Here is a 26,025-nt window from a genome sequence, read left to right on the forward strand (position 1 = left end):
CTCCCTCCCACAGAGGAGCAGGTGGAGCCTTCCAAGGGGGCTGCCCTTGAGGATACTCCTGACAGCGACAGCGGGCAAGGCAGAGGTCCGGGCCACAGCAGCAAGGCCATCTCCCTGTGTGGCACCAGAGATTCTGGAACCCTCACTCTCCCTACGAACTCCAGGCTACCCCATCTCTCCTGTCTGACCTGACCTGGAGCTCCGGGAGTCTGGCCTGGGAGAGCCCCTGCCCAGCCTTCTGCCCTCGGTGCCCATGGCCAGCCCCATGCCCACTGGCCGGTCGCCTGAGACAGCTGACAGCCCCTCCCCCCCCCCACACCCTTTGGTGTGGCTCCACCCACTCCCCTGCCCTTGTACATCTCACCACAACATCCTCTGACTCCTGTTACAGTTGTTCCTGCAGTGGTTCAGGGAATGTTTTTTTATGAAGTAAAATTTTTTATTATAAATTTAATATACTTTCAGAATATTTAGAAAATAAGAAAAAGAAACCTGTAGGCCCACCTCCACTCACCTCCAATCCAACCACTATTAGTCTTTTGGTGTATTTCCTTTAGTCTTTTCTCCAGGGATCTGTTTCACACATGGTTGAATTGGGGTGCTTTGTGCTGGGTTTCCTTTTTTTTTTTAAATTTATTTATTATTTTATTTATTTTTGGCTGTGTTGGGTCTTGGTTGCTGCATGCAGGCTTTCTCTAGTTGCAGAGAGTGGGGGCTACTCTTCATTGCGGTGCGTGGGCTTCTCATCGCGGTGACTTCTCTTGTTGCGGAGCACGGGCTCTAGAGCGCAGGCTTCAGTAGTTGTGGAGCACGGGCTTAGTTGCTCCGCAGCATGGGGGATCTTCCCAGACCAGGGCTCGAACCCATGTCTCCTGCACTGGCAGGCGGATTCTTAACCACTGCGCCACCAGGGAAGCCATGCTGGGTTTCCTTCTGGGAAAATGTATTGTGATCATTTCCTGGGTTGCTATCTAACCCTTATTTTATTTTATTTTATTATTATTTTTTTAAATTTATTTATTTATTTTTGGCTGCGTTGGTCTTCGTTGCTGTGCACGAACTTTCTCTAGTTGTGGCAAGCGGGGCCTACTCTGTTGCGGTGCACGGGCTTCTCATTGCCGTGGCTTCTCTTGTTGCAGAGCACGGGCTCTAGGGCACGTGGGATTCAGTCGTTGTGGCTCGCGGGCTCTAGAGCGCAGGCTCAGTAGTCGTGGCGCACGGGCTTAGTTGCTCTGCGGCATGTGGGATCTTCCCGGACCAGGGCTCGAACCTGTGTCCCCTGCATTGGCAGGCGGATTCTCAACCACTGCGCCACCAGGGAAGCCCCTAACCTTTATTTTAAATGGCTTCGTATATTCCCTTAAGTGGCTTGGCAGTGATTTCCATAATCATCTCTCATTTTTAAAAACGTTAGGTTTCTTCATTGTTTGCAAAGCTAGGTTATTTTCATTTTTTCCACGGGATAGGAAAAAAAGCAAAAAGAAAAAATTAAGGAACTACTGCACTTTATGTGCCAGGGATCTCATTGAATCCCTTATCACAACTTTGGGGTCGATATTACTTATTTCCATTTTACAGAAGAGGAAAAAGGCAGGCCGGGGTTAAGTGTGTCACCCAAGGTCACACAGCAATTTTAGTGGCAGAATTGGGACTTGAACCAAGTTTCCTGACTTAAGCCGCCTCATTTACATTACAGTCTTCGTGTTTAATGGATTTTGCAGATGGGCTTGCTGTCCCCTCTGTCCTCCTCCTTCCGGTACATGCACTTCAGAGCTGATCACATTCCAAGTGGCACGGAGCGACCCATCCTTACCTACACTTCACCTTGTATAGCCGTGTCCTGATGTCACCCCAGAACCCCAAACACGGGGTCCTTCCTGTGGGAAGATGGGGATGGCCCCGGGACAGGCCCTCTCTCCTCTCCAGACCTCTCTGAGGCCTCCCCTTTCATGGCAGGTCACAGCACCCTTGAGGGCGTATTGGGTCTGGCTCCTAGCGAACAGCAGGTGGACCAAATGTTTCAGAACTTGACCTGGGAATGAAACCAGTCCAGGTGGGGACTGACCCTGAGACAGCTTGGGGCACTTGGTGGCTCTCTTCCTCAAGGAGGTTCAGCAGGCCACCCCTCAGTTCAGCCCTGCACTTTGGGCCTCTGCTTCTCCCTGTATCCCACTGTCCACTTGCTCCAGCCCTGCTCACCGACCCAGATATCACAGAGACACAACGTCAGAGCTGGAAGTGACCTCAGAGTGTGTATATCCAACACTGCCTTTTTTTTTGTCTTATCAAGTACAGTTTTTAGACTTTTTGTTTTTTGGCCGTGCCACACGGCTTGCAGGATCTTAGTTCCCCAACCAGGGATTGAATCCGGGCCCTAGGCAGTGAGAGCGCTGAGTCTTAATCACTGGATCGCTAGGGAAGTCCTACTGTTTTTTTTTGTTTAGACTTTTAATTTGGAAATGATTTGAGGTTTCCAGTTGAGTCACAAAGATACTACAGAGAGTTCCCAGTTACCCTTCGTCCATAACATCTTATAGAACTGTGGCACAGTGATCGAAAGGTAAGAAATTGATATTAACACTACCGTTAACTAAACAACAGATTTTATTGGGATTTCACCAGTTTTCTGTTTCAGGATCCACCCATCCACCTTACAGATGGCCTAGAGGGTAGATGTGGCTCCCGCAAGGTCACCCAGCAAGCTAGTGGCAGGGCACAGGCTGAAGCCAGACCTCCTCCTCCCCGTACTCTGGGCTACTGTCCTCCTCACCCTTCCTGCTTTGTCCAGGGCCAGGGCTGCCGCTCCCTAAATGACTTTAGCCTCACAGACACCCTTGCCCCACCCTGCCTGCCTGGCCTGTTTCCGAGGTTGCCTATACTGCCTTCCTGTTCACATGCACGTGTGTCCACAGGCCCCAAAACGGCTGGCTCAGGCCTGGCTCCCGTGGGTGCTGGGAGCACTGCACCGCGCGGCCGACCCGTCCAGCCACTTCTGGCCACTGTGCTGCTCAGCCACCCACACCCGCCAGTGCTCTGCCCTCTGTGGGGATGCAGAGCAAACCTGACGGAGACCTACCTTTGTTTCAGGTTCTGGAAGTTTCTATCTCAGCCCCCCTCCCTCCCTTGGCTTTTCCAGTTCTGTCTTGGGGTCTCTCCTGACTCAGTCTGGTGTGTGCTCTGTCTCCCAACACCTTGAGAAAGTCTACTTTCTGTTGTCCCCCTCAGCATCTGCCAAGGCCTGGGTACACCCCCTCAAGGGCCCTCTGCCCGTGGGGCCCTTCACAGTTTACAACTGGTTTTCAAGTTTCTCATGTGCTCTTCATCACAGGGGTGATTAGGTCCACTTAACAGGAGAGGAGCGCTTTTCTCAGTGATAATGGGGGGAGTGGAGTCACGGTCTGCTGCAGCCTATGCTCTTCTGGGCAGTTAGGCCATCTGGTATTTATCTTAGGCTGCCTCTGAGACTCTCAGAGCCCTGCCCAGACATGACCTCACTCTCTCTCAAATCATTCCTGGGAGGCAGAAAGGAGTCTGGGACTAACACTGTCCCCACTTCACAGATGGGAAAATCAAGGTCTAAACACACGCACACGCACGCATGCACGCACGCATGTATGTGCGGCATATACATCGACAAGTTGCTCTGCAGTCCTGGGGGCCTGACTTCAGCCCTGTGAGTTCAGTTGTTTGGGACGTGACAGGTCTTGGATAGGGGTAGGGGCAGCAGCGTTCACCAAGTGCCTCAAAAGATTGCGGGTCCCCCGGGGATACTCCACAGCCTAATCCAGCACCCTGCCCTCCAGGGACCTTGCAGTCAGTTCAGTATGTGAGAAGGGCCTAAGGAGGCTGATCTGGTGTGGCTGGAATTCCCGAGAGTAAGGCCTAGTTCACGGTGGCCCTGTAGGCACATTTCATGAAAATGAGCCTTTGTGTGGTAGCAACAAGTGCCGTGGCCAGGAGGGCCCAGCCTGGAGGGTTGGTGGGCTGCCTGGTGGTGGTGACCCTCGCCAGACAGCCCGTAGAGCTCCTCTCATGATGTCTCACCTTCCCGACAGCCCTGGGAAGGAAGAGCTGTTAGGAGCATACAGGATGAGCAAACAGGCCCACAACTTATTCAGGGTACAGAGCCAGCCAGGGAGCAGTGGCTGGGCATCTAGCTCCAAGTCCAGCGCTTTGTCTGCTCCACCAAGCTACTGTTCCCCCCAAAAGGGACATGCCCAAAGCCAGCAGGAGGGAAAGAGGAGACCTCACTGGGGCTGAAGAGCTCAGACTTGGCTGATTTCAGCTTCATTCCAGCTGGCCCTGCCTTCCTGTCCTGAGAGGAGGTTAAAGGAAGCCCTGAGGAGGAGAGATCAGGCTGCGGGGGAAGCAGGAGCTCCCCAAATCAACCCACACACCATCTCTCAATATTCCAGGGCTCCGCTAACTGCGGGGGCGGGGGGGGGGGTGACAACAAAGCAGGACCCGGCCCCTGCAGCGGAGAGGGCCCTGACCCTGCGAGGGAAATGCGGCAGGCAGGGGGCCGGGAAAATACTGAGGGCGGGGCAGGCTGATCTCTGCCCCAAATCCCACCTTCCATCGCCAGGCACCCCTTGAGCATCCCAGCTCTGCTCCCTCACTCCTCTGAGCGCCTGTAGCATCTCCTGCCCAAACCAATCTTTTAGTCCTTGGATTATAAATCAGTTGACTTTCCATTATATGTCTATGTCCACGTCTCCAACTAGATCAAAATCTCCTCCAAGGCAGGAGCTCGTGTCCTTCCTGCCACGTGACAGCCAAGTCCATTTTTAGTGAAGAAAGAAGGTTATCTGGGAAGTGTCATTTCGGGCAAGGCCATGGTTTGTTTACGACAAAAGCTGGACAGTGGGTCGGAGCCTCGGGCCCGGGGACGTCATCGGGCTTGTAACGTCACCGTCGCTGGCCGCTGCGGCGCTCCGCAGCCTGCGGGCAGGATGACGTCATCGTCGGAACCGGTGCAGACAAGTGCGCGCGGGAGGAATTAGCTTGGCTGGCGGTTGGCGGCGCCGGGAAAGAGAGAGGAGAAACCGGTAGAAAGGCAGAAGCGGGGGCGGGGTCCGCACTGCCAGGGCGGGGTGCCCAGCCCCTTTACGGACTGGCCCCGCCCCTTACGGACTGGCCCCGCCCCACCGTGCCAGACGCGAGCCAGCCATTCCGGGCCGGCCGCGGTGACGCGCAGCCTATCAGCGTCCAGGGCTCTCCGGGCGCTTCCGCTTTGCGAGCGCGTCCGCTTTGCGAGCGCGTCCGGCCCGAGTTTGCAGGGGGAGGGTGTGAGGGCGACGCGTTCCACGGTCACCAACGCCCATCCCACCCGTCTTGGCCGGGCTGCGGGGGGGGGGGGGGGGGAGCCCGCCTTCTCCCTGGGGACCCGATGGCCTCGGAAGACCTGGCAGGGGCTCTGGCGGCCGTTCTTGGGGGTCGGGGGCTGCGCGTGCAGAGCTATGACTCGGGGCCGGCCGGGGAGACGCCGGCGCAGGTGCGGCTGCGGAAGAACGTCTGCTACGTGGTGCTGGCCGTGTTCCTCAACGAGCAGGTGAGCGTCCGCCCGTCAGGCCCACCGCCCAGGCCTCCGGGGCTCGCAGGCAACCCCGGTGGGGACAGAGGACATGCCCGCAACAGCCACCGCTTCCTGGTATGTGGCTCTTCCCAGTTTTGCAAAGCACTCTCACACTTACATCTGAGCCTTGTGCAGCCCAACCCTGCGATTGTCCCGATGTACAAAGAAAGAAACTGAGGCCCAGGAGCCTGCCTGTCCCATCCCTCTAGGCCTCAGTTCCTTGAGGCTATCTTAGGCCTCTTCCTTTTCCCAGAATCTAGCACAGTGCCCGCCGCGGAGTGGGCGCTCTTAAAGACCTGTCCAGTGCTTCAGAGACCTCCCCTGGGTCCCATGGGCAGTAATTGCACAACCTGCACGTACACTCAGGCCTTCTGATCCCCTGTGTGATGCTCTTTTTGGTGCTGATCCCTGTACAAGTTGCTGTGACGACAGCTAGAAGGGGCCGGAGCCATAGGTAGGAGTTGTACGGGGTGAGGGTTTGGGGTGTGTTTCAAAGTCTAGACTGCAGTGTGAGGACTGGCCACAAGCGGTTCATAAACCACAAGGGGAGGTGAGAGATATGCAGTGACTTATGCAGACATGAATCAGTGCAGGACACATGGCAGCTCTCGCTGGGAGGCCTAATCTCCAGCCCCTGAAGCAGCTCCCAGGAATCTTAGCCCCTTTCTGCAATGGAAACTTTAGTGCAAAGAGGGATGAATTGCAGAGGCAGCTGCAGTCCCCAGACACACAAGGGCCAGTCGCCTGGAGAGCGCCACAATTTCAGGGTGTCCCCCAGAATGTGGGTATTGAGCAGCTATATCTGAGATTTGTCATGGACTCAGGGCAAGCAAAGGCTGCTGGCTGTGCTGCTCCCCAGGAGCTCCCATCCCGGCTGTGGTGGGTGAGGATCCTTCCTCTCCCCTCAGGATGAGGTGCTTCTGATCCAGGAGGCCAAGAAGGAGTGCCGAGGGTCGTGGTACCTTCCCGCGGGGAGGATGGAGCCCAGGGAGACCATTGTGGAGGCGCTGCAGCGGGAGGTGAAGGAGGAGGCCGGGCTGCAGTGTGAGCCTTTGACGTTGCTGTCTGTGGAGGAGCGGGGCCCCTCCTGGATCCGCTTTGTGTTCCTCGCTCGCCCCACAGGTATGGCCCCAGTGGATGGCAGTGTGGGCAGAGGGCAGTTGACACCGTTTCCCCAGCTTGTCCTCAGGTGAGATGAGCCCCTGTTCTGGCTGGCACAAACCTGGCATCTCCAGATTCCAGCCTGAGGACTTGACTCGGGGCCTCCCCTGGGTCAGGGCTAGATGCCTGGGTGGCCCTTTACTCTGCCAGGCCCAGCACTTCCCTCAACATATACCTTTCCCCCTACCCTGTCACCTACATCACCCCCAGGTGGAATTCTCAAGACTCCCAAGGAGGCAGATGCGGAGTCCCTGCAGGCTGGCTGGTACCCTCGAACCTCGCTGCCCACCCCGCTGCGAGCCCACGACATTCTGCATCTGATAGAGCTAGCCGCCCAGTATCGCCAGCAAGCCAGGCACCCTCTCCTTCTGCCCCAAGAGCTTCCCTGCAGTCTGGTCTGCCAGCGGCTCGTAGCCACCTTTACCAGTGTCCAGACAGTGTGGGTGTTGGTGGGCACAGTGGGGATGCCTCACTTGCCCATCACCTCCTGTGGCTTTGCTCCCATAGAGCAGAGGGGTGGCATCAAGATGGCCGTCCTGCGTCTGCTACAGGAGTGTCTGACCTTGCACCACTTGGCAGTGGAGACCAAGGGGTTGCTTGGACTGCAGCACCTGGGCAAAGACCAAACCGATGGCATCTGCCTGAACGTGCTGGTGACGGTGGCTTTTCGGAATCCAGGTATCCAAAATGAGCCCCCGAAGGTTCGGGGTGAGAACTTCTTTTGGTGGAAGGTAGTGGAGGAAGACCTACAAAGCCAGCTCTTACAGAGGCTTCAGGAATCATCTGTCGTCCCAATCAACCGATAGGAGGCTGCCGTCAGTGGGCCAGGAGCTGGGTTCCCATGGGCAGTAATTGCACAACCTGCGCTTACACTCAGGCCGTCTGACCCCCTGTATGATGGTGTCTGTGCTTCAGAGGAGGCTTTGCCTCTAAGAGGCACCGGGGGTTGGTAGAGATCTTGTTGCATGGAGCAGGGCAGTTCTCCTGGTTCCCAGGGGGACGTCCATCTCTTATTGCCATGGAGCAGGTCCCTGCACTGCATCAGAAGGGACAGTGCCTTCAACCAAGCAAGGAGTCCAGAGCTCAAGGACCCAGTTGCCCTGAGGGCACAATGAGGGCACGACTCCCTAAGGGGATGTGAGGACTTTCTGGACCTGAGGTGGCACCTCTTCGTTTTCTGTGCCCGCCTCAGTAAAGGCCTCATCCAGATTCTCAAGCACTTAGAACATGGAAGGGGTGCTGGGGGAGGTCATTCCAAGAGAGTGGGTCCCTGGCTGAGTAAATAGGTGTTGCTTACTTTGCCTTCCTGCCTAAATGTCTCTGTGGGTTGGAAGTGAGCAGGAAAGGGGGGCTGCCATCAAGAGAAGCTCTTTCCCTCATCCCACTGATACCACCCAGGCCTTCCCAGACAGCAGGCGACACTGCGGGTGACTGGCTGGCAGGCTTCCTTTGTCCACCATAGCCTGTCTTGGGCCCGCTGGGGCTCCTTCATCTGCCTGCCAGGTGACTACATCCCCTCCAAGGTTTGAGCAGTGAGAAGGCCAGGAGAAGCTTCAGGTGGGCGAGGAGCTGAGAGCTGCCCCTGGCTCTCTCCCCCAGTCTCCTTCTCCCTGGGCTTCTCCGACAGATCCCTCCCGACCTCGCTCTGCCCCCCAGGCTCCTGCCTCTGCCTTGGTACAACGCCACCCCAAAGCCAGACCAAAACCCTCTCTTCATTTTCCCTCAGCTCAGCTGAATCATGGTAGGAATTATTTTTAAAAAGAACTTTACTGAATAAGGGAAAACCAAAGGAAATGAGGAAACTATATCACGCTACTTAACTGCTATACACTCATCACTAACATACAGGTTTTGTTCTGAGCAGGGAAATACTTGACTGGGTTTCCCTTCTGAAGTAACTCCACTCTTGACACCGAAGGACCAGGATAACCTCAAAGACCCCCTTGTCTGCCTATCTGGGCTGCCATCTTGTTTTTCTGGCCTCTGGGGCTGTGGTAGGAATACTCTTGTTCCCTCTAAAGACAAACATCTTCCAAATGAGGGAAACAAACCCTTTCATTCTGGTTTCCCTTCTCTCAGCGTCTGAGAGACCCACCGGTCCATATCCACATTGAAAGACAGTGATCTTCCATTATTTAGCCTACAGTAGTTTTCAACCCTGGGTGCCCATTAGAATCACCTGGAGAGCTTTAAAAACAACTGTGGGCCCGCCCCCAGAGATGTGATTAACTGGTGGAGGGCGGGATTGGAGCACTGGTATTTTTAAAGGCAACCCACAAGGGGATGCTTTTAAAAAGCAACGAGGCGAAAGCCACGGATCAGGCCTCACTCTGCATCTTCATCTTCCCTGCCCTGGAGTACTCTTGGGGACCCCCCTCAGAGGGTTGCCACACGCATACACTTAGGGACAAGATTTTTTTAAATATCAGGTCCACTGTTCACCACTAAAGCAGTCATACCGCTCACAACATAAACACTAAAAAGGAGATTTGCATACAGATGCCTCAGGTGGCCCATTCCCTCGTGGTGTCTCCAGGGCTGCCAGCTCTCAGCTGTAGGCAAGCCGTGCAAAAATAGTGCTGCTTGGCCAAGAGCGGCTGGTTCCTAGTTCCTGGTTCCTGGCAGGTGCTGGGGAACATCAGATCTGCACTGCCAGAGCCTGTCTCTGTTTACCACTCCGTCTCCGGCCCACACCACACACACACTGCCCCCCTACGCCCCTGTGCTGGAAAAGGAATTTAATTTGCCTTCCTTAGGAAGATGGGCCTGAATCAGCAGTGGAGCCCTGGGCAGAAGGACACAAAGGGCCCAGAAGAACAGGGCAGCTGTGTCCACACAACCACACCATTTATTGCCGTGCTGTCTAGCAGGGGACACCGTGCAAATGCCCGAGTGCATTGGGGAGCGGAGTGTCTGACTCCCGGACGCTCAAACGTTTTCTGAATCGAAGAGTCCAGACCCAATTCGCCCGCTGAGCTCTGCTCCCCTGTCCCACACCAACGCCCATGTGCGCACACACGCGTGCAGGCACGTGCACAGTGTCCTCCGGAGCAGCAGTTAAATCTTCCCCAGCTTGGAGGGATGCAGGAGAGGTAGAGGTCGTTGAGTTTCCTCCTCTTTCACGTCACCTCTTGGCAACCTGTGGACGGCTTCTAGAAGCAGCATGGGCAGAAAAATGAAGAGAGTGGGGCTCTGGCTTGCTCCTCCTTGCCCAGGAGTAAAGCCAGCAACTGCAGTTTGCTGTGAAGTAATGCCTGGCACTGCCTGTTCCTGCAGGTTGAGACAGATTCAGGCCGGGTGGGGTGGCAGCCCCAGCCGTAGAGGTCATGCAGGGAGAACCACACCATGACCGGCTGGCTGCCTGTGCCCCAGCCCCACTCCCCGGCCAGGCCTTGGGGGGCCCACGGTCCGGTGGGCATCTTGGCCTCACCTGGACCCAGAGCTTCCAGCACCGCTGGGATTGAATTCCATGGAGAACCCTGGCAGGATGCTAAGGGCAAGGCCTGGCCTCCCCCGGTCTCTGAGCCCCTCTGCCCAGGTGTCGTGGACCTGCCGAGACAGGTTCAGAAGGCGCCAGAGAGAAACCAGCGCTGGAGCTGGAGCCTGGCATCCAGCCCCCCGGGCTCCCCAGGCCCTCTCCCGCCCTGGCTGCAGTTGCATCACGCTTCTCATAAGCGGCTGCCCCCACCTGGGCGTGGAGCATGCTTTGGGCATTTGCCATGAGGCTGTCGGGAATTGTGCAATAGTCTCCGGGAGGGCTGAGCGGGAAGAGGGGCTTCCCCTGCTGTCCACTGCCGCTTCCCCAAGGGTTAAGCCAAGAAGGCAGGAGAGAAAACGTCAAGTCTCGGCAGCATCTGTGGTACTTGGTGTGGCCGAGACAGGGCCCTGCCCGCATCTCTCTGGCCTGTGGTCCTGACCAGCCTCAGAGTCATCAGCTCACTCCCCACCGTGCCCCTGGAATGAGTCTCAGGTCTTGACCTTCGCCACAGATGGCCCACAGAGACAGGTGACAGGCACAGGACACATGAAGCTCTGGGTCTGGGGGCTCACCTGGCCGTCACCCAGCTCCCCAGAGAAGGCCCCGAGGCCACCATGCTGCCCAGAAAGCCATCTCTTTTGCTCCTTGGCTTCTGATACCTCGGAGACCCACTCCTTGAAACCCAGTCTGGTAGAACCAACAGGCCAAGGGCGTCTTGAGTTAACCCGAGAGTGGAAGCCCAGACCTCCACCCAGGCAGAGGTCCCCGGGATGTGAAGGAGACGGAGCCAAGCCCCCACCCCGGGAGGACAGTGGTGGCAGCAGTGCCAGGCGGGAGGCAGCTCTTGGGCAGAGGTGTCACGTTCCTGGTTCAGACGTGCCCTTCCGAGGGTTCGGAGAGGCGCAGGTGAGGACCATGTGGGGGGAACTTGACGAAAGCGATGGCAGCCAGCTCTTTGCAGAATTCCTCAAGGACTACCACGCCCTGGAGGAGGGTCTGGTGGTCCAGCCTGAGGGAGACAGCACGGCGGGGGTCACGGCTGGGAGGTGTGGGGAGTGTGCCAGCGTGATATCCCAGTGTCTGTGAGGGATCACCCGGCGGCAGCCACCTCTGACTGTCTGTGAGGGACCACAGGCCTCAGCAACGGGCCCTCCTCTGTCCCCGGCCTGGCGCCTCCCCCACCCGGAAGCCCTAGCTTTCCCACCCCAGGGCTCTTCCTTGGGCACCCGCTTCCCTGTTACTTACTGCTCCCCGGGCACCTGGCCCATCAGCTGCCTGCGCACCAGAAGCAGTTTGCCTGGGAACTGGGGCACCCTCTGAATTCTCTGCATCAAGTCCCCGATCACCTAGAGTGGGAACAAGAGGGGACTGAGGAGACCAGCGACACTGCCGCAGGGTCCCTGGCTCTGTCGCACCATGGGAGGGGGGTGGTACCAGTGCTTTCCCCTGGCGCTGGCAAGGGTGCCCACTCCTGCAGCCCCCGGCACCCCCGTCCTGTCCCCCTCCCTTCCTGTCCTCAGCATTGGCATGCTCCCTCTGGCCCGGGCATCCTTACCCTGACGAGCACAGAGAACAGGCTCCGGCAGCCAGGGGCCAGGTTGATGTAGGGATCCAGGAGGTACTCGTGGATGAGGGGGTGGGGGAAGAGGGCGAGCCGGGACAAGACTGAGGTCACTTGCAGGTTCAGGCTGTACGGCTGGGGGGAGCACGGTGGACAAGCGAGGGTTGGCACAGGCGGTGAGCACTTCTGCGCCCCCCCCCACCCCCCAGCAAGGCGCCTGGCCAGTGTGAACATGCGTGGGGGTTGGAGATGCATGTGATGTGTGTGTCACGGGTTCCCTGGAGCTGAGGACCAGGGCACGTCAGGGCGTGTGGAGCAGAGGCGAGACGGGGCTTCCCGCCTGGGGAAAGGTGGGGCTTGAGGGGGGTCGTGGAACCGGAAAAGAGAAGATGACTGGACCCCCACGGCTGGGCCCTCCTCTCCTGAAGGACTCCAGAGGCCTTCGCCCTGTGGCAGGGGCCCAGCCCTGTCAGGCACCTGTTCTAAAATCCGGGACATGCGGTCAAACAGCATTCGGAGGAAGTGACCCTCAAAGAAAGGCCGTTCGGGCTCATGGGGGTCCAGGGGTGTGGGAGCCGGCGGCCAGCCCCAGGGCGCCACTCGGGAGCTGCACTCCTGGAACTGAAACGGGAGGGGAGAGTTAAAAGAGGTGGACCCAGTGGTCAGGAGGCACCAGCAGACAGAGGGAGCCGCGCAGGCAGGTGGGGCTCGGGCACTTGGCCAGAGCTGGGAGCACCTCGGGCGGGAGATCGCAGAGGCAGAGGCAGAGTGTATTAACCCCACGCTCTGAGCGGCGAGAACTGGGCGCCGGCAGAGGCCTTGACACTCACCAGTCCGTAAGCATCGTGGACGTATGTGTCATATCCGGTCTCTTCCAGGAAAGCCGAGGTCTTGGCTTCCTCAGGAACGAGGCAGAGGAAACTGAGAGATAGGACCCGTGGTTTGGAGGTGCCCCAGCCTGGGCCGCCCTGCTCTCCCCGCTCCACCTCCAGCCCCGAGGGAGCACTCTCCCGGCTGCACCCCATCAGGGCTGTGGCCAAAGACGGAACAAAACTCAGGTGGCTCAGAGTTCCTGACCTGCTCCTACCTGTTGACAATCTCGGTCACCGCTGTTTTGCCATCGGGGTTGGTGACGGGGGCAGGGGGAGGCTTCATGGAGTGTTGAAAGCCGGAGTCAAGGAAGCCATCCGTGAAGTAGGGGTCTTCCTCCAGATCTCTGTGCCAGGGCAGACAAGCGAGGCACCAGTGAACGCAGGAACTGGTGTGGGGTGCTGGGGGCCGGCGGGGGGGGTGGGTCCCGAACGGTCCGAGGCCTCCCCGAGGCGCTGAGCTTCACTTACAGGGTGTCCTCGTAGCTCTCGGGCTCGGGCGAGCCCCGGGCCACGTAAGGGCGGCCCTCGAGGTGGCACAGGATCAGGCTGTGGACGATCTGCTCGTGGGGCTTCTGGAGCAGCTCCTCAAACAGCCGCAGCGTGGCGATGCTGATCTGGGACAAGAAGTGGTCAGCAGGACACCCCTTCCCCATCCCGGCCTCTAGGGGTGCCTGGGAAGTGCTCACCCAGATAAGAGGAGTCCCCCTAGGAGAGGGTCACCTCCTCCAGCCGGGGGCTAAGGTGGCAGGTTTTAAGGGGAGCAGATGGGTGTTAGCCCAGGAACCGGAAGTCTGGCTGGTCCCTGTCCCATTACTGATTTGAGGTGTAGTATCAGGCAAGCCCACTGGCTCCTCGGAGCCTTAGTTTCCATGTCTAAAAAATGGCCCGGAGCTGTCAGCTTCAAACAAGCCAAATGAATATAAAAGCATTTTGTAAGATAAAAAGTGCCATCACAAGTATGTGATCACAGAAAATTAACTGCGTGACAAAAGCAGTTTGGCTACCAATCACTGGGTCACTGGCTTTTTCTGTTTTTTTTTTGGCTGGGGGTGGGGGTGGGGAGTTGGGTTTCAATGGCCTCAAAGGTAGAACCACCTGGAAAGCTAATGCAAATGGGAAGAAGCTTCAGGAGTCCCTTGGGCAGGGGCTGGGGGCCAGGGAGCGGTTAGAGAGGAGGGCCCGCCCGCCTCACCTCATCAGAGAGGTGGTCGCAGTGCCTGACGAGGTGGCCGCCCAGGGTGTGAGGGCTGTCCTCGGGGGCTGCAGGCTGCTGGTCCGTGCCCAGGAGGAAGGCCACGGCCTCCCGCAGCAGGGCAGGGGAGCGGAGCTGGCGCAGCATGGCCGTGAGCAGGGCGGTGGAGGTCAGGACGCTCTGTTCAGACCTACAGGGAGGGCGCGCTGAGCCAGGCGGGGGCAGTCAAGACCGGAGTAGGAGCAGGGAGGGAAGGGGTGTAGGGGGCAGCACCCTTTCCTGGTTCCCTTGCATCTTCGGCTGGTATTTCTCTGCCCACACCCCACCCCTCCTGAGGTCCTAGAGTCCAAGGGTGGGAGGCCTTTGTTAGCCCACGTAGCTCTGAGCCACGAGTGTGTCAGGGGAACAGGCAAACATCAACTGACGGAGCCCACAGATTCCCATGCCTCTGGACAAGGAGGTCCCTGGTCTCAGGCGCAGGAAGGGGCTTGGTGGGGTGGGCGGTTCGCCCAGACTATGGCTACGCCCAAGGGAACTGCACAGAACTCACACATGCAGGAGCTGGGGCTGCAGAATCTCCACAAACAACTTCTCAGCCACAGACTTTGCCAAGGCATCCGAAACCACCTGGGCGCCAAAGAGCATGTCTTAAACACATTTTACCTCCGATCGACCATTTTCCACTGAGAAACAGCTGTGTCCTTGCACAGAGCCTAACAACAGGTAGAGGGTCTCTGCTGACCCCGGGCCCTACCCAGCTCCCAAGAGACCCCCTGGGTCCTTGAGGTAGAGACACGAACAGAGCACCATGAAGCGGGGGACACCCGAGGAGAGCCCTGTCATCGCCCACCCCGCTCACCGTGTGTGCCTCTGTGATGAGGTGGTCGCAGTAATCAAACCAGCCCAAGAAGGCAGCCAAGGTCTCCTTGCCGGGGAAGGAAGCCTCATCAGACGGGGCACTGGGTAACCTGAGGGAGAGCGAGAGAGCTTTGTGAGGCCTGCTTCAGGTACGTCCAGGAAGCTGGGCCCTTCTGCCCTCTGCCCTAGAACCTCTGTTGCTGGGGGTCAGTTCTACTGGGGGCTCTGAGGGCAGAAGCCAAAGTGATGCTTTCCTGGAAGGCGAGAAGGCCCTTGGGCATGGGCTGTAACCTCAGGAAGAGGGTGGCCAGCAGGGGTCCCCATCCCCCCTGGAAAACAAGAAGAGCCGCTACTACCAGGAAGATGACGGGCAGGGCTTCTAGCCACTGAAGATGCAGCCCAGCCTTCCCTGGCCAAGCGCCTACCTCCAGCTGACGCCCTCTAAAGCGGCAATGTCTGCGGGGTCCAGGAAGCTGGGCAGGGACTGGTACAGCTGGCAGAGGTGCTCGACGATGGCAGGGCAACAAGGGCTGCTCTGCACCAGGTAGGTGGCAGCTGCCTGGGAAGCCACGCTTACCAGGAGCAGCAGGTTCTCCTGGGCCTTCAGGGCCACCCGACCTTTCTAGGGGATAAGGGTACGACTTCAGTGACGTGCGGCTGATCCCCCAAGTGCCCTCCCAGCAACTCGCCCGCCCCACCCCTGCTCCCTGCGTCTCGACAGCCGGCACCTTGCTCTTGCACAAGCCAATCAGCGAGGTGATGAGGTTGCTCTCCCCAGTCCCTCCATCGGGCTGCTCGGTCTCAGCAGGCAGCTGGGTGCTCAAGGCCCGGGCCCCCCAGGCACCCCTGTCAGGAGCTTTGCTGTGGGGCTGCTCCTCGTTCTTGATGCCGGCTGCCTCTCTCGGCAGGGCGGTGGCTTCTCTGGATGCCTCCTTCCTACCGACGGTCTTTTTACCCTGCAAGGGAGGCTGCGTGAGGCCAAGCTGTGGTGCAGAGCACCCCCCACGATGGCCCCTTGGGAATACAGGGTGGGTGGCTTCGGCGTGGAGCTGGAGGGGGAGCTGCCTGAGCGCCTCCCCGGTACCTGCTCCATCCTTCTGCTTCTTCAGAAGGGCCACAGGGGATTGCCCTGGGGTCTGGGCCCTCCCGCTCCTGTTCCCCAGAGGCGCTCACTTCTAGAATATAGGTGAGCAGGGCTGGATCCTGCTGGATCTTGGAGCAGAGGACAGTGGTGAACTGCACCTCCTCCTTTTCTGTGAGGGATCCAGGAACTGTCCCACCAAGTCGGAGAAGTTTCTGGAAGCGGAGCAGGACAGAGACAGAGGGGAATGGGGTGGCAGGGAAGAGAAGGAAGAATGGGGCGGCAGAAAAAAAAACCCGTGCACGACCATGGGTTCAGACTCAAACCTGCGGCACAGGTCCTGATGGAGAAGCTGGATTTGGGGGCTTTCTTCAGAGTCTCAGAGGGTGGAGTGTTTTTGTAGAGAAAGTTCCGGTGCTTTGGGACTGGCCGAGGAGCACCCCTAGCTTTTCTTGAAAGCATAGGCCTCACCCCCAGACACCCCTTAGCTTCTGGGCCCCTCACCTGCACAGGCCTGTGGACGCTGAGGTAATGCAGGAGGGGATGCTGCACCTGGGCCAGAACCTTGCTGAAGAACTGGAGCACCTGCTGCCGCATGCCTGGCGGGTACTGCGGGTCGGGGGACAGAGTACCTGTCAGTCAGGTGGCGAGGCCACGCCCCCGCCCGGACCGCTCCTCCCCTCACTGCGCGGAGGGGCCTTCTCCGCCAGCCTCCCTCCCTCACTCTTGGCAACTGGCCTCCTCTATGCTGCCAAGCCCGCTTCTTGCTTTTTTCCTTTTTCTTTTTGGCTGCACATGCGGGATCTTAGTTGCGACCAGAGATCCAACCGTGCCCCCTGCATCAGGAGCGCGGAGTCTTGACCACTGGACCGCCAGGGAAGTCCCGCCCCCTTCCTGCTTTATTTTTGTCCATAACCTTGTCTTTATTGAACATACTATACGTGGGCTCCTTTGATTATCCTGCCTCTCCCCAACTAGAATTTTCGTCTGTTTCAATCACTGCCAGGTCCCCAGTGCCTAGGACACAGACTGGCACATGGCTGGTCCTCAGTACATCTTTGATAAACGAACGCGGACTGAACGAAAGGAAACATGTCCTCAACCCGGACGACAGCGAGAACACGCCACCAAAGCAAATAAGCAAGGGCCCAAAGCCTCGGGGTGTTCTGAGACAGCCTCAGTGCCCCGCCCCCAGTGTGGGCACCGGACACCGCGAGGAGCACAGGTAGACCTGCCGGACACCGGCTCAGGTGGAAAGTTCCAGAGGCACCGGGGTCCTGCCCACCTCGGCCTTGCCCAGCGTGCACAGGGTCTCCAGGATCTTGTGCTGCAGCAGGTACTCCAGACACGGCCCCGCCTCACCGGCTGCCGCCTGCTGCTTCTCCTCGTACACCAGGATGTCCAGCATTTGCTTCAGCCGCCAGGGAATATCTGTTTTCTTGGCCGGGGTGTTTTCATCTAATCAAGATTCAGGAAACAAGGTGAATGGGGTGAAGAGGGGCACTCTGGCTGGATGGGGTCAAGCCCACAGGGCCTAGCGGGTGGAGGGAGGTGGAAGCCAACCTGGAGCAGGCCAGGTTAACGCTTTTCTTCAAAGACCAGAGGAAAGGGAAGTTTACAGTTGATGCCTCTCTAGTTGAAAAGACAAAAGACCTTCTAGATGAAGCCCAGGATACAGCCCTCTGACGGAGCATGTGTGCAGGCCCCAGCACTTTATGAGAGGAAAGCAGCAGCATTTTTTCTCTGAACCCTGGGGCCTACAGAAGGACACCTGCTAGGGCTTCAGGCCTGCTCTGAAGGGGCAGAGTGAGCCCTGGGCCTGAGTGAGAAGCTATGGGCCCAGGGGTCTCTGTTATATTATTTAGAAGCCATCTTCGATCAGCTTCCTAACAGATAACCTCCTGGGGACTGTTTATGTCTCTTTTATACTCAAGGAAGGCAATACTCTATTTTTTTTACAAAGCCAAAAAAAAAAAAAAAAAAAATCCATGCATGACCATGGGTTCAGACTCAAACTCACTGCACAGTGCCCAGGTCCTGACGGAGAAGCTGATTAGTGGGGTTTTCTTAGTCAGTCTCAGAGGGTAGAGTATTTTTATAAAGAAAGTTTTGGTACTTTGGGACTGGCCTTGGAGCACCCCCTAGCTTTTCTTGAAAGCATAGGCTTTTAAGCAGGGCAGCTCACCTCGCCCACCCCTACATCTCCGGTCCAGGGACCAGTCTGGAAATTAACGGATTGGGCCCAGGTGAAGCCCCAGGTGGACCCAAGGCAGTTCTAGATCTTTTCCTAGTCTCTGGTAGCTTGGGGTTCCCTGTCAAGAGATCTTCAGTCTAAAAGCTGCAAACTTCCAGATGTAAAATAAGTCCTGGGAATGTAATGTACAGTATGGTGACTATAGTTAATAATACTGTACTGTATATTTAAAAGTTGCTAACAGAGAAGATCTTAAAAGTTTTCATCACAAGAAAAAAAACTGTAGCTATGTGTGGTGACAGATGTTAACTAGACTTATTGTGGTGATCATTTCTCCGTATTTCCATATATTGAATCAATATATTCAATTGATTACACCAATTATATTGGATTGGCCAAAAAGTTCGTTCGGGTTTTCCGTAAGATGATACAAAAGCCCAAACGAACTTTTTGGCCAACCTAATATGTCAATTGTATCTCAGTTAAAAAAAAAAAAAGGGATCTTCAGTCTAAAGCAATCGTTCTTAACTGGGGGTGATTTTGCCCCTGCTCCCCAGGATATTTGGCAATGTTTGGAGAGCCATTTATGGTTATCACAATGGGGAAGGGGTGCTACTGGCATTTAGTGGATAGAGGTCAGAGTTGCTGCTAAACATACAGTGTACCCCCCCAGCCCCCTACAACAAAGAATGATCCAGTCCAGGTGCCAAGACTGAGGAACCTGGTCTAACAGAACGCTCAGAGGGTCCCTCAGAGGGTCCAAAGGCCACTTTTAATTTCTTGGGTTGGCTCAGGCTGGAAATAAAGCCTTTAGGAAAGGTGTAGGCTGGAATCAAACCCCAGTCTGAACTCCAGGAGGTGGAAGGCTAGGGATGCAGGAAAGGTTACCTGGCAACCAGTGCATCTCCACCAATCCCAGCATACTGACTACAAGGCAGCCAATGAGACGCTGCCCCCTTAGTGAGTGATCCTGATGGGCCCAGATGACCCAAGGCTTTGGCTTTTTAGAGTGTCAGCTTGGGGAGAAGGACCAGGTGTGCTACATGCCTTGCCAGGTCTCTACAAGAGAAATGCCCTCTAAGTTGGCTCACAGAAAAGAGGAATTTATTCCATTTCTTTTCTTTAATCAGTAAGCCCTAGACACAGGGCCCAGGCACTTGGGGACTGAAGGCCTGGACATTCTGCCCAACTGGAAGCTGGGGGCAAGTGGCATTCAACCTCTGGGTTGCAGAGTCAGGCCAGTGAGACCTCAGCCTCCGTGTCCCCACTCCTACCTCACACAGGTCCCCTCCCAGAAGGTCAGGGTGGGGCAGCCCCCACTCTGAACTCCTGAGCAGCGGATGTCACCTTCCTCAGGACACCTGCATCTCTGAGCTGCAGGGTGACTCCACCCACACCTTCCTCCCTGCTCCCTCCAGGGATCCCTGCGCGGAAGGAGACCAGGCCGCACCTGTGCTTTCAATGTAGTAGTTCGTGATGCCCTTCCAGTGTTCCACGAAGGCCTCCAGCAGGTCAATGCTGGGCTCCCGCTGTGGAGAGAGCAGACACAACCTAAGTGGTCGCCACCGGCACTCATCAGAAAGGACATTCCACCATCTGCTAAGTGTCGGACGGGTGCTAGGCCCTGGAGGAGGCACCGTGACCCTGGCTTCTCAAATTGAATAGTTACACATTTTCTCCAGGACATTTGCACATTGTCTCCCTATCTGCCAACAATCTCCTGGTTCCTCTCCTCAGACCCCCTCTCCCTCCTGGAAATGCTGTGACATGAGCACATGTCATGATTCTATATCCCCTGTCCCAGAGCAGCTAAGACTGATGGTAGGGGAAACAGACACAGAAACAGATCATTTCTATATATCGTGGTTATGCTACGACAGAGGTACATAGAGGGAAACAGGAGAGCACCCCCAAAACAACAAAATCAAAATGATACAGATGGAAAATGTGGCAAAGACAAAGCTTTCGGGTCCCTCTCGGTCTGAGAGTCTGAAAATCCGGGTTGAAGGCCACGACAGCTCAGTTCAGCCAGACAGGTAACGTTAGAGGACTATTAAGAAAGTGCCTTACTTATAATGTGCTGCATCTTTTGTCCACGGCTGCAGGCCGTGCACCCCTAGCTCCTCTCGGCTCTGCTCCTGTCCACATCTCCTCTGACTCCTTCGATCGCCCCGGGGGGAATTCTGATCTGCTGTGAGCAACCCCAGAACCTCCCCCCTTTCCCAAAGTGCTCTCTTCATTTCCATGCCCCAGCTGGAACTAACCTTGAACTGATAACAACCAGTTCCCCTGAAAACTTCTCCAAAAAAGTGCATTTCTTCTCTTTTCTAGCAGGGTAAATGTTCGCAGGAGAAAAACGCATAGTCCCTACCTATATCCCTACCTCTTGGTCTTTGCTCCGGCCACTCCTCTGTCCAGGAGCCCCCGTATCCCCCTACACCTGTCTAGGTCCTAGCAGTCCCCAGTGAGGTCCAGCTCAGGGCCACCACCTCCACAAAGCCACCTCTGCGGTCCCCAGACACATCTCTAAAGTCACGCTTTTCTACACCACAGGACGGGGTGTCTCCTCCTTCCATAACTCACTCAGTAGGTATCTGTTGAGTGCCTACCACGTACAAGACACCACGCCTGATGTTACAAGCCATACAAGGCTGTCTAAGAGCCAGTCCTCCAGAAACGTGTCGTGGAGGAGAAGAGAATATAAAACACGCTGAATAACTCCACTACTGAAGTAGTGTGAGAACACAGGAGAGGTGGAGAATGGCCTTTGGGCGAAGAGGGGTCACTTGCAACAAGTGGAACAAAGAGGCTTTACCGAGGTCATGCGGGAACTAAAACCTGAAGAGCTGGGTCTGATTTCAACAATTAGAGAAATAGGAGAGACACTTCCTGGAGAAGGAACTTTGCAAAGCATGTCCAGGCCAAGGATGGATTGATGAGTGTGTGGGGCCTTGAATTTCTTGGCCAAACCAAAAAGTCCGATTTTGTTTTTAATTTTTAAAATTTTTTATTGTTTTGCAGGCTGCCGGGTGCAGGTCAGTGACATCGGAACTGTGTGAGGAAGAGTCATCTGGCGGGTGTGTAGGAGACAGACACAGGATAAATGCTTAGCAGACCATTATGACAAGAGGAGGAAGCAATCACACTGAATCAGAGGCCTTGAAGTATTCCCCCGGCCTTGGCGGCCCAGGCAGTCTTGTCTTCTCTCAAAGTTCGCTGTGGGGACCACGACTCTTACAGGAGTGGCACCTCGCACAGTCGTTCCAAACACACCGTCCATATGGAGTGACTGCATCTTATCACGTTCTACGTGATGCTATTATTGTTGGGTGAGCAGTCATCTCTCCAGGAGACTGTGAGCTCCCTGGGGCCAGGGTTCTGTGTTTCTGCCTGCCCCTAAAGGGCTCTGCACAGAGTGATTACTCACTGATATTTACTAAATATCTCAGCAAACTCCTTCAGCCCCTTCCATAGTTCCTTGTCTCTGGGAAAGCCCTCTGACCCTTGACCACGCTACGGTCATCGCACAAGCCTGTGATGGGGTCTCATCTAGCCTTAAAATTCATTTATAGTCTCCTAAAGCCTTAAGCTGGACTTAAATCAAAAAACAACAATCCAGGGACTTCCCTGGTAGCACAGTGGTTAAGAATCCACCTGCCAGTGCAGGGGACATGGGTTTGAGCCCTGGTCGTGGAAGATCCCACATGCCATGGAGCAACTAAGCCTGTGTGCCTCAACTACTGAGCCTGGGCTCTAGAGCCCGCGAGCCACAACTACTGAAACCCCTGTGCCACAACTACTGAAGCCCGTGCGCCTAGAGCTGGTGCTCCGCAACGAGAAGCCACCGCAATGAGAAGCACATGCACCGCCAACGAAGAGTAGCCCCCGCTCGCCACAACTAGAGAAGGCCCGCACGCAGCAACAAAGACCCAACACAGCCAAAAATAAAAAATAAATTAATTAAAAAAAAAAACAATCCAGCAAGAAAAGGAGAAACAGGAGAACAAAGGTTAGCCAAAACAGACTGTTAGAGCTAAGAAAGCAGGGGGTAATCTTTACCTGACTCTGTTATTAGCTACTGTAACTCCAGCCCAAGGAAACTGCACCAAATGATTAATTTTTAAAGATAATATTATATTTACAAATAATGCTAAAGATTGCTATTCTATTTTGTCAGAAGAGGGCAGGAAGGTGCACTCTTCCTCTTTAACTAGGAGTCAAGCAACTTGCTGGGGGTTTTAACCTGGTGACCCAGCCCTGGGAAGACGTATGATACTCAAGCTTGGGGGTGGGAGGGAGAGGGGTCCCCATCTCTCCTGATGGTTGCACGGGGCCAGCCAAATTTCCAGGGCATCATCTATATGTTGTATACTGAGGGGCCTAAGATCACCTGCCTAAAAATATCCCCCTTGACCAGCAATACTCCTGCAGCCACTGACACTGAAATTTCCACATAGGAAGCATTAGAAATTCACTTCTCAGGTCTAGGGTCCTGTCTATCCAGTCCACCCATCTTGTGTATGCAGCTTTCCCAGAGAGGTATGAAGGAGTGTCAGATTACTTTCTAAAATGACAGCTATTTTGATTGGGGACAGGGAGGAAGGGAGGAGAGATCATTTTGGAACCCCCTCCTGAGGCGGGATGGCCGGAGGCTCCTGAACACCAGCAAGGGCAGGGCTAGGGCAGGTGGGAGAGGAGAAAGGGCAGAAGCTTTTCACTTTCTTCACAAGTTTGCTTAAGGCTGAGACTGGTTTCACTCATTAACAAGCTCTGATTTGGTGTGTGTGTTGGGGAGGAAAGCGATGGAACCCAAGGGTGTTTCTCCTGAGAACATGTGATACACTCAACTGATCAATTAGGGGGAGGGTTTATACTGTGAGACAAAAGAATTGTTAACTTTACAGGCAGAATCTTGGCAGGGTTGCTTTAACTGGAGGGCATCCCGCCTACCCTAGCTAAAGGGCACTTTTATCTCGCTCAATGAAGAGAACAGCCGCCGTGGGCGCCTCTCAGCAGCCTTCAACCCCAACAGAAAATGGCAGAAACACACACTCCCCGTCCCCGCTGGCCGCCCCAGGCCGCACTGCAGCTGGCCTCTCCTGACTCAAGGTCAGTGGGGCTCGGGCTGGCCTGGTGTTGAGACAGCATTCTGGAAACTGCGCTTGTACCCTGCAGCCGGCTGTTTCCTGGGCTAGGCGACCCCCCGCCCGCCGGACTGTATCTGTACCCTTCCTGGGGACTTGGCCAGTCCGGGGCCTGCACTTCCCAAGTCCAAGGTGAGAGGGCAGACTGCGCCTGAGTGTGGTCTTGGAGGCGGCCGAGGGCTCGGAACCAGGGTAAGGGGCAGCTATTTTTTAAGGCCGGGTGACCAGGAAGGGAGGATCGTGGGGGAGGAGGAAGGCACCCAAGCTGGGGGAGGGGCCTTGGGGGGAATTTTGGGAAGAAACTATTGGGTGACTAGGGATCATTCGGCACAGAGGAGTTTGGGAATTGGGAGAGACTCAGGGAGCAGGAGAAATAAACAGGAAGCAATCCGGGGAGAAGGGTTAGGGGGCCGGAGCGACCTGGAGAGGAGCTGGGAACACGCGCGATCCGGAAAGAAGCCCCTGGTAGCGGGGAGCGCTGCGCGGGAGGGGCGCGGAGGGGGAGCGAGGAGGCCCGTGAAGGGGCACCACGACCCGGGTGGGGGGTCCCTTCCTGGAGGCGGCCCGCGCCCTCCGTCCGCCCGCGCGCCGGCCGGCTCCTCCCCCGGCCCCGCGCCCGCCCTTCCGGCCCAGGCCCCGCGCGCCCCAGCGTCCCCGGCCTCACCGCCCCCACGGCCTCCTGCAGCAGCGCCCCGAGCCGGCTCAGCATGACGGCGGCCCGGCTCCCGGCTCCCGGCTCCCGGCTCCCGGGCGGCGGCGGCGGCAGCGGCGGCGGAGCTCCCGGGCGCAGGCGGCGACCCGGAGGCGCGGCGAGGGAGGCGGGGCCCCGGCCGCCCCGCCCCGCCGCCCCCGCCCGGTCTAGCCCGGGGTCGGAGAGGAGGCAGGCCGCCAACGTGGCCGGGCCAGGCAGCGAGGAAGGGCCCTGGGGTCGGGGGTGCCGGCAGCCGGGGCAGCGGAGGGGCAGGGTCAAGTCCGCCGCGGCCTCTTGGGGAACCAGGAGGCAGCGAGCGAACTACCCTTAGAGAAGGGCGAGTGGAACCAGACAGGTTTTTCCCATGAGGGATGAGAAGGTTTGTGGGTTCTGGAAGTCTCTAGACTTTCCTCGTGGGACCCCGTAATGCCTTAGCCTCCCATCATATGATGTCGAGGGTCAGCAGAAATACATTTTGAACAGCTGACTGCCATGTGCTCAGGAAGAATTTCTTTCCATTCTTGGGGGAATGGGGGCGTGGAGCGGGGAGATGGGGAATGGGCTTTGAACTGGCAGAGCTGGCTGCTCGAAGGTCCCCTCCCTAAGGGCCCAGCTTTGAACATTCCGGGAAACCCTGCTCTGGTTGAGGGTTCTGCCTGTGTAATTTTTGGCCATAATTTTCCCAGTGTGTCCCCCCGAACAAACACACACACACACACACACACACACACACACACACACGGGAGACACACCTGTTTCCTTATGCGTCTAGAAGGGCAAAACGGGGCCAGCGTGACTTCTTTCCCCCACCCCTGTCCAGCACAGTAGCCACTGGCCACTTGTGGCTATGGAGCTGAAACGGGCTAGTCCTAACTGACATGTGCTGAAGACATGTCAGACAAAGGAAAGAATGTAAAATAGTCACTAATGATGTTTTATGTTGATTACAAGTTGAAACGTAATCTATTAGATAAATTGAGTTAACCAAAGTATATTATAAAAATTAATTTCACTTGTTGCTTGTTACTTTAAGTGGATACAGTGCTGGTCCAGAGGTCCTGCAGAGGACATCACACTGGCCTCGTTTTGCCCTTCTAGACGCACTAAGGAGAGAAACAGAAGGTGGGTCTCCGGTGTCAGGGACACACTGGGAAAGTTACACCCAAGAGTTAAACAGGCAGAACCCTCAACCAGAGCAGGGTTTCCCGGAATGTCAAAAGCTGGGACCTTAGGGAGGGGGCTTTCTAGCAGCCAGCTCTGCCAGTTCAAAGCCCATTCCCCATCTCCCTGCTCCCATCTCCCACCTCTAACCCCCAGGAATGGAAAGAGATTCTTCCTGAGGATAGGGCTGACATCTGTTCAAAATGTGTTCCTGCTGACCCCTGACACCATCTGATGAGAGGGTGAGGCACCAGGGGTCCCACGAGGGAAGGTGGGTAGCCCTTCTCACAGATCTGAGGACCTGGAGCTGTGGGGTACTGGGGCTTCACTGCACTGGCCCTGTCTTTGGGGCCTCTTTCACCAGTGGGACTAAGGCCCAGGAGGCAACGCCTGCCCAGAGTTGGCCATGTGCTGTGGAGCGGAGCCTGCAGTCCAGACCGAGTCACGGGGAGGCCAGGGTTCGGCTGAGCTAGTGTTTGGATCTCAGTGCTCTGGCAGCTGCTTAGGGAAAATAGATGTTTCAAACAGCTCGTCTACAATTGGTCCCAGGTGAGGAGCCTATGGGAAATGAGAGGAGGCTTTTAGGCCAAAAAGTATAAGAACAAAGGGAAGAAACAAGCCTATTTTGTGTATCAAGAAGCAATCTAGGGGACTTCCCTTGCGGTCCAGTGGTTCGATCCCTGGTCGGGGAACTAAGATCCCGCATGCTGCACGGCGTGGCCAAAAAACATTTTTTAAATTAAAAACAAAAAGCAATCTGGAGTCAGTCCAACACTGTTCTTCTCTGGGTCTTCTTCCTCATAGGTAAAGGAAGCAGGCTGGATGGATTAAATCTACTTGTTTTCCTTCAAGATATTTCAAAGAACTGTAGAATATAGGGGAAGTGTATAAGAAATTCATAACCTTTTATTTGGTTTAACTTTTAAAATTTTATTTCAAAAGCTCTAATAAAAGTCAGTGGACATACTTGTATATATGATAGAGCCCACCGATGTATTTAAATTCTGCTGTCAGTTTAGCTCATTGGGAAGATGTTTGAATAAACCTTCCCTCCTGT

At 56.1% G+C, this 26,025-nt stretch overlaps 2 protein-coding genes across 2 annotated transcripts; one reads left to right on the plus strand and one right to left on the minus strand.

The window, feature by feature from the left end:
- Nucleotides 1-5,389: 5,389 nt before the first annotated feature.
- Nucleotides 5,390-8,032, plus strand: NUDT18 (nudix hydrolase 18). Its single transcript, XM_059926262.1, has 3 exons — nucleotides 5,390-5,650; nucleotides 6,484-6,697; nucleotides 6,947-8,032. Exons 1-3 carry the CDS (start codon nucleotides 5,390-5,392, stop codon nucleotides 7,540-7,542), a joined length of 1,071 nt encoding a protein of 356 aa, XP_059782245.1. The 3' UTR covers nucleotides 7,543-8,032.
- A 2,947-nt stretch (nucleotides 8,033-10,979) lies between these two features.
- On the minus strand, nucleotides 10,980-23,892 carry FHIP2B (FHF complex subunit HOOK interacting protein 2B). Its single transcript, XM_059926946.1, has 17 exons — nucleotides 23,781-23,892; nucleotides 19,423-19,501; nucleotides 17,064-17,236; nucleotides 16,283-16,387; nucleotides 15,871-15,993; nucleotides 15,426-15,653; nucleotides 15,123-15,319; nucleotides 14,699-14,807; nucleotides 14,390-14,466; nucleotides 13,840-14,029; nucleotides 13,116-13,261; nucleotides 12,863-12,991; nucleotides 12,606-12,696; nucleotides 12,253-12,396; nucleotides 11,770-11,910; nucleotides 11,460-11,560; nucleotides 10,980-11,223 (listed from the first exon to the last, which is right to left on the minus strand). The coding sequence occupies exons 1-17, from the start codon at nucleotides 23,823-23,825 to the stop codon at nucleotides 11,085-11,087; spliced, it is 2,217 nt and encodes a 738-aa protein (XP_059782929.1). The 5' UTR covers nucleotides 23,826-23,892; the 3' UTR covers nucleotides 10,980-11,084.
- Between the last annotated feature and the right edge of the window lie 2,133 nt (nucleotides 23,893-26,025).

The sequence above is a fragment of the Balaenoptera ricei genome, chromosome 6 (assembly GCF_028023285.1).
Source record: "Balaenoptera ricei isolate mBalRic1 chromosome 6, mBalRic1.hap2, whole genome shotgun sequence".
NCBI classification, from domain to species: Eukaryota; Metazoa; Chordata; class Mammalia; order Artiodactyla; family Balaenopteridae; genus Balaenoptera; species Balaenoptera ricei.